The sequence below is a fragment of the Myotis davidii genome, unplaced genomic scaffold (assembly GCF_000327345.1).
Source record: "Myotis davidii unplaced genomic scaffold, ASM32734v1 scaffold1323, whole genome shotgun sequence".
NCBI classification, from domain to species: domain Eukaryota; kingdom Metazoa; phylum Chordata; class Mammalia; order Chiroptera; family Vespertilionidae; genus Myotis; species Myotis davidii.
The window spans coordinates 1,111,613-1,119,152 of record NW_006294585.1 but is presented as its reverse complement, the minus strand read 5'-3'; the positions used below and the strand labels follow the sequence as shown (position 1 = coordinate 1,119,152).

The 7,540-nt window shown below is 45.5% G+C and overlaps 1 protein-coding gene across 6 annotated transcripts in view; it reads left to right on the top strand.

Moving 5' to 3' along the window:
• Positions 1–7,540, top strand: part of LOC102764560 (nesprin-1) — a 141,900-nt gene that overhangs the window by 124,692 nt on the left and 9,668 nt on the right. For all 6 annotated transcript variants that reach the window (XM_006768718.2, XM_006768720.2, XM_015567191.1 and 3 more), the window contains 5 exons: positions 163–374; positions 2,941–3,141; positions 4,486–4,614; positions 5,899–6,111; positions 7,264–7,356. In XM_006768718.2, coding sequence (XP_006768781.1) covers positions 163–374; positions 2,941–3,141; positions 4,486–4,614; positions 5,899–6,111; positions 7,264–7,356 — 848 coding nt within the window. The remainder of the gene's footprint in view (positions 1–162; positions 375–2,940; positions 3,142–4,485; positions 4,615–5,898; positions 6,112–7,263; positions 7,357–7,540) is intronic.

Here is a 7,540-nt window from a genome sequence, read left to right as displayed (position 1 = left end):
ACAGCCGTGATGCTATTCTTTACAGCTGACGGAAACAGACATGCCCGGGGATTCCTTTCTCTCTGTTGCTATTAAAGTCAGCCCAGTGCACGCTTCCAGCCTTCCCCAAACCCAGCACGTGGAGGAGAATGCCTGCTATTGTGTGCATGTCCTGTCTCGCAGGTGTGATTGACCGGTGGGAGCTCATCCAGGCGCAGGCCCTGAGCAAGGAGCTGCGGATGAAACAGAACCTCCAGAAGTGGCAGCAGTTCGGCTCCGACCTGAACAACATCTTGACCTGGCTGGGGGCGACGGAGGAGGAGCTGGAGCGGCTCCGGCGCCTGGAGCTCAGCACCGACATCCAGTCCATTGAGCTGCAAATCAAAAAGCTCAAGGTGAGCTGCCCTTGGCCTTTCCCAGAGCAGCCAGACAGGTGCGACCCGTGGGAGGCCTGAGCAGGTGCAGCCACAAGCCCAGCTGTGTTGCTGTGATGCAGCAGCAGGGACATTGTCAGCAGAAGGTCAGAGGGACCTTCTGTGCTCTCTCCCTCCTATCCCCCCCTTCCCTAAGCAGAGCTTATAGAGAAGGTTTGGAAGGACAGGAAGATAGACCACGTTGTGGAAATAGCCCCCATGTAAATAATCATGTATGATTTAATGAATTGGTGTGTTTAAATGATCAATTAAAATTTTGAACCACCCAGGTACCCTAGGGCCTATTCACCTCTTTTAAGGGAAATCGAAATATGAGATATTCCCAGGGTCCCACAAGTCTCTACCTAAAGCTGGGGAGAGATCTTCTCCAAGACTTTATGTGTGTGAGGGTGTGGAGACCTAATGAAATCATTTGACGTTCTGGGGTGAGCAGGACTTCTGGCATTTCCTGTCTGGGTGCGGGACCCAAGATCACTTCCTTTCACTCCATCTCCAGATCCTAGAAATCCTCCTCGGCCCTGCTACTGAAATGCATTGGTATTGCAGACTCTGGAAGCGTGCTGTGGCGTGAGGGCCCAGTTCCGTTCTGAAAGCTCTTTGGATCCTGTCTTTCTGCTTGGAGAGCACTGAGGTGTGCTCTTCCTCGGGAGGGGGCACCTAGGCTCCCTGGCCTGGAGGATTAGGCACGCTGCTTTTGTGCGCCTCTGGTGTCAGCACACGCTGTGGATCTGGAAGGGATGTGTTTGTGGCTTGCTCTGGTGGCGGTTGTGTTTTACATTTTCAAACAGAGAAATGAGTCTTCCCCACAGATGTTCAAACGTCTTCTTTGAGAGGAGCCTTGCCCAGCCCATCAATTTAAGGAGGGCGGGTCAGATGAGAGATGCAGTTGCATCAGCTGGATTATATGGTGCATTTTTTTCTTTTATTTTTAAAACATATTTTTATTGATTTCAGAGAGGAATGGAGAGGGAGAGAGAGATAGAAATATCAGTGATGAGAGAGAATCATTGATCAGCTGCCTCCTGCACTCCACACATTGGGGATCAAGCCCACAACCTGGGCATGTGTAATGAAAAGGAATCGAACATGACCTCCTGGTTAATAGGTCGACGCTCAACCACTGAGCCACACCAGCTGGGCATCAGAAGCATTTTTTTTTCTAGAGTACTTAAATTCCTTGAGTTTCTCTCTGAGAAAATGTCGGGCGGCGTTGCATTAAAACCAAATTCCTTATAAAGGTGATGGAGCAAATGCTGGTCCCAGTCTGATCTAAGCGAGATGAGGGTGGAGGAGTGAGACCCTGGTGGTCAGCCTGCACCCCTCCCCCAGAATCCTATCTGTTTTCTGAGGATAAATCTGTGGCATCACCAACTGTCTTTCCACAATATCCCTCCATCTTATACTGTCTCTGTGGTTGACTATATATTCAGTTTCTTAAGAATCTATTGAAAATTGAAAAATTAAGACAAGTTGGAAACACCACAGAAAAGTGAGAAATTCTAAGAAAATGTAGCCTGGGTGGGTGGGATTTGCAGGATCACTCACCCTAACTTGATCAACCTCGCTATTCCATCAATACATAACCATGCTTTTAAGTTTTTGGAATTTCATTCTAGGTTTTTAGGAAATGCACAAAGTAAAAATCAGTTGCATCCAGGTACAGGTGTGTGTGTGTGATCACACTAAATTGGTTAGCTGATGAAATACCCAACTCATGCTCCTAGCCATCACCAGAAGGTGGCCTGTGACGTAGCCAGTGTCCTCAGCCTGGGAGCTGCTCTCTGTGCCGATGGAGTTGCAACAGCTGGAGGCCAGGGCCCGGGAATCTGCTTTCTCGCCCAGTTTCCCATTCTGTTCTCATGCACAGAGCTCTGAGTACCATTGGTCTATTGAGATGGGATTGTTACACTAGGACAAAAAGTGCACTTCCTGCTGCTCAGAACTGTTGGAGCCGGTTTTGTTTCATTTTGTTTTTGAAATCCCATGCCGGGGGGTCAAGTTACTCATATTCCTTATTTTATTGCATAGGGTCACGGTTGCTTCCTGCGAAATGCCTCTTAATTTTATTTATGTCTCCTTCCCCCCCGACACACACACGCTCGCGCAGACTGTTTTTTAATTCTCATTCCTCAGACCCACAGCATCCATTCTGAAATACTTAATGAGTATTCTTTGTTCCTGTATATTCATTCACAAAATAGTAGATTTGTGTGTGAGCGCATGTAGTTTAAATCACACACATGCTGTTGTGTTGCACATATCATTCTGTTTGACTCTTTCACTCTGCCCCATATTTTACTGAGATCTATTCATGTTGTCAAGTGTACATCCAGTCCAGCTCTTGTAACTGCAGCACGGTTCTCCGTGGTGTGAACTCACTGTAACTTATCTGGACATCCTGTCAAGGCCCAGTTTGTATTCATGGATCTTTTTATTTGAGTGAAGCCTTTCCAAAGGCCTTAGACTATTATTTTAAATATTTTTATCGTTATTTTCCTTGTTCGGTTGTTCTCCTTCCTCTTTGTAGGAGCTGCAGAAAGCCGTGGATCACCGCAAAGCCATCATCCTCTCCATCAACCTGTGCAGCTCCGAGTTCACGCAGACGGGCGGCGAGGAGAGCCAGGCCCTGCAGGACCGCCTGTCCCAGATGAACGCGCGCTGGGACCGGGTGTGCTCCCTGCTGGAGGAGTGGCGGGGCCTGCTCCAGGGCGCGCTGATGCAGTGTCAGGTCCGCGGGGCTTTGGGCAGGCTGTGCTCCCACTCACACGTGTGCCAAGTCTGTGACCTGGTTTACCAAGGTCACCAGAGGGATGCGGTTGCTCCTCAAAGTCAGTTTCGGAGTGCGATCGCGTTGTGCCCAAACTTTTTATTTGAGTAGAGAATGTGTACACGTGAACAGCAGTTCAGAGCAGCCAGACCCCATCTTCTGTCCAGCTAACAAGAAACTCTTCCCACAAGTTCATCTCAGCCCCACCACCCCTTCTTCTACTCATTCATGGCATTCACTCATTCAACAGACATTTACTGAGCACGTCAGAAGACAGTTTCTGAACATCAAAGTGAGCATTGCAAATACTTACTCATACATACCACACTGGCCCAGTCTCACTGTTTGACAGGCATTGCACTAAGCAGTCACACCACAGCCTCTCTTGTTGGGGAAAACAGACAATAAAAATGCAATTCAATGGTTAACCAAGATGCTTCCAGATGTTGATCAGAGGACTTGAGAAAAGCCTTTTTGGGAGGGAGTTCAGGGAAGTTCTAAGCATCTTTGAGCTGACATCGGGAGGATGGATCCAGGAAGGAGATAGAACAAATGGAAAGGGCTTAGTGTCTCCAAGGACAGGAAAGAGGTCAGTGTGATCAGAATGCAGCCAGAGAGGCAGGAGTGACGAGAACCATCAGGCAGGTGATCAGGAATGAGATCGTGCAGGGCCTGGTAGGTCCTGGCCAGGAGCTTGGGTTGTATGCTGGACACGAAGGGAAGCCCTTTCAGGGTGTGAAGCCTGCTCCTTGACAGCAGGTACCCAAGCTGTGGTTTCAACCCTGCAGCCCCTCCTAGTATAGTGTGTTTCACCCAGGAGATGTCCATGAACTAAACGTTAAATAAATGAATGAACAAATGGATGGATGAAGGACACAGGGATTGGATGTAGGCCTTAAAAAGATGGGAAGATTTGAATTCAGGGAGATGAGAGGGGAGCAGAGCTGCTTCCTTCCAAACTACATAATAGCCCTAGAAATTTCTAAAGTATTTTTTATTTTGAACCAATTTTCCTTATGTCTGAATCTTCCCTCCAGTAATAAATTAGATGCTTTTGGAAAGAATGTGAGCTCAGAAACTGTCTTCTGATGTGCCCTCGTCACCTGCTCCGAGAATTACAACAGCACAAGCACCTTGCTCAGAAAGGAGTTGTGTCTAAGATCATAAAGCCAACGTGTCTTTGCCAATGGTAGCAGTTGTAAAGGATAGAAATGTAAAAAAGAAAAAAAGAATAGAAATGTAAGCTGTGTATGAAAGAAAACTGTATTATTCAAGATGATTTCCTGCTCTATACTTTTTCCCTAGGATTTCCATGAGATGAGCCATGGCTTGCTTCTCATGCTGGAGAACATCGATAGGAGGAAAAATGAAATTGTTCCTATTGATTCTCACCTCGATGCAGAAATACTGCAGGACCAGCACAAGCAGCTTACGGTAAGATGTGTGAACGCTGCAGCCTCTGGTTGTTTTAGCAGTGATCCCTTTCATTTGCAGGAAAAGAAATGGTTATATTTTTTACCTTTTAAGTTATAGTCTCTAAGTTAATTTTTGTAAAGCAAATACGTGCACAGAAGAGGACATCGACTAGCTTTAGAATCTGGTTCTAAAGCCGTGGCTCAATTGTAGAAATCTTAGCTGTTCTAATCTTAATTAACTTGTTTTTATTAAAGCAGGTCGTTGGTGAATTACACTTATTGTTTCATTTAAACTGGATTTCTTACATCCCTGTTCCAAAAGTATAGGAGGTGGTGTATAATAAAAGGACATTCATTACAACTATTAAAATAGAGAGTATTAGGGCTTTGCAAAGAGGAATTACTAGTAAGTGAATCGAATTCTACATTAACCTTAACATCAAGTTTCCTGAAAGTTAAGACAAAAAGGGAAACGTGATGACTTCACTTATTTTCATTATCTGACAAACAGGAAGCATACCAGTTCTCAGGTAAAATTTCTGGGTAGATCCTCATACAAAGAACTGTGGACAATATAACGTACCGCGTACTTAAGTGACTTCACAGATGATACAGAAGCAGATTTGCATCCCATTAGGAGAAAATGAGTTGAATTTTGTAGCTTTCTGCATTTTTTAGATGTTATTTCTTACCATTTAACACTCACTATCCTAACCAGCAGAATTGGTCGCTTCTAATTCAGTACCATAAAGGTCTTAGAAATATAAGAGGAAATAGTGATGCGACTGCATTTCCACTAGACTTCGAACCTCAGGCTTTAAGTTGTAAATGATAAATCACCACATATCTTTTTTAAAATCTTGAACAGATAGCTGAGTGTATCTAGACATACTGGAGGTCTGATACATTTATGGTAATGTTTTATTGTTCTGTTTAAAAGACTATCATATGTCTCATTTGCATAATACTTTCTATTTTAAGTGCTTTCACATATATTTACTAAGTTGAACCCAAGAATACTTACTGTGGATCAGGCAAGAAATAATAACATCATTTAACCAAAGAAGCAAAATTCACATCCAAAAGGCTCAGGGGTCTTAGGGAATGGTTTTGGTGGAGGCAAGATTAGAACACAGGTCCCTGATTCCCAAATGCCATGGGCGGCTCTATCCTTCCTGTGTGAGCTCAGCATTCTGAGGCTCAGGCATAAGTGCCCAGTAAGTTAAAGTGATGTCATTCTGCACTGCAGACTTTCCCTAATGATCAGAAATCCTTAGAGAAATGTTTCTTACTCTGTACATAGCAAATAAGGCAGGAGCTTTTGGAATCCCAGCTCAAAGTGGCCTCGCTGCAAGACATGTCTTGCCAGCTATTGGTGAACGCTGAAGGAACAGACTGCTTAGAAGCCAAAGAAAAGGTCCATGTGATTGGAAACCGGCTCAAACTGCTCTTGAAGGAGGTCGGTCGTCACCTCAAGGAGCTGGAGAAGTTACTGGACATGTCGAGCAGTCAGCAGGTAAGCGCTCAGCAGGCAGCACTGTGTAGCCTTTCCTACAGAGCATCAGGAAGCATCATCCTTGTCCATTTCAGAATGTATTTGAGTGTCCACTCACTGTCACGGCTCCTGCAAGTCCGGTCTCAAAATAAGAAAGGGACTTATAGGAGAGAGAATCCTTGATTGGCTGCCTCCTGCACACCTCACACTGGAGATCGAGCCAGCAACCCAGACATGTGCACTGACCTGGAATCGAACTGCGACCTCCTGGTTCATAAGTTGATGCTCAACCACTGAGCCACACCAGCTGGGCAGGACTTATAAACTTTTATAATAGGACATACTGCTTTTGATTCTGTCACACCCAGGAGACCTCCTGTAATTGTTGCTGCTAACCTCACACCACCACTACTGTGACATTTTATTTTACTCTGCTTAGTTAAGAATTCACGTATTTTCTGTACCGTAGCCATGATACATCACAACCAATTATTTGCATATGATTCAGCCTAAAAGGTTGAATTCTCCTGACACGAACAGCAGTTAATTCATAGAAAATGTCCTGTGCGCATGAATTGTGTTATTTTTTCCTTCGGTCTGGTGCATCATGAGTGGCGTTGGTTTGGAGATGTGCATTTGCAGCTGCAGAGGTGCCTGGTAAAACTTCATTCCGCTGTGAAATACTGTACGAACACACAAGCACTGTGCCCTCCGTTCGGAATGTCAGAGAACAGTCTACTGCAAGAACAGCAGTGCTGGAAGTGACACGTTTTCTCTGATGCTCAAAGGCTCCTGGGAGACTTTCGTTTCTAACTCAAATGAATTGGTCTCTCTGGCCTGAGCGACCTGCAGCTCTAAGGCAGATTCCTTCCCCTCCTACACTTAGACTCACTTATATCCATGTCACTGAGAAATAATAAATCTATAAGTGACACAGTAAGAATGACCCTGTAGCTGTATTTTCCAAAAGGGACAAACATCCAGGAAATCCCAATACACTAGAAGACCTAAGTCCTGATCTTCTTGTAGTTGTCGAATTCTACTTTTCCCAAGGAATGAATGGCTTGATTTATATGGGGGATGGATGGGGATGGGACAGGAAGCACATTGTGTGTTACAGAGCCATCTGGCTCTGGGACGTAGAGTCATCAAAAGAATCTATTTCCTACGTAGGATCTGTCCTCCTGGTCTTCTGCTGATGAACTGGACACCTCGGGATCTCTGAGTCCGACGTCAGGGAGAAGCACCCCAAACAGACAGAGAACGGTAACTTTCTGCTGGTCGTTGGCCCATGGGAAGGGACACTGGAGAATGACAGTATCTGTACCCACCAGGGTCCACAGGGTCTCCCCCCCAACAAAGCAGGGATCCCCATACATACGAGGGTGTCACTCAGTGACCCAGTGAAGCGCTGTTTCCTCAACCCTGCCACATGCCCTCCCCCTGTGCT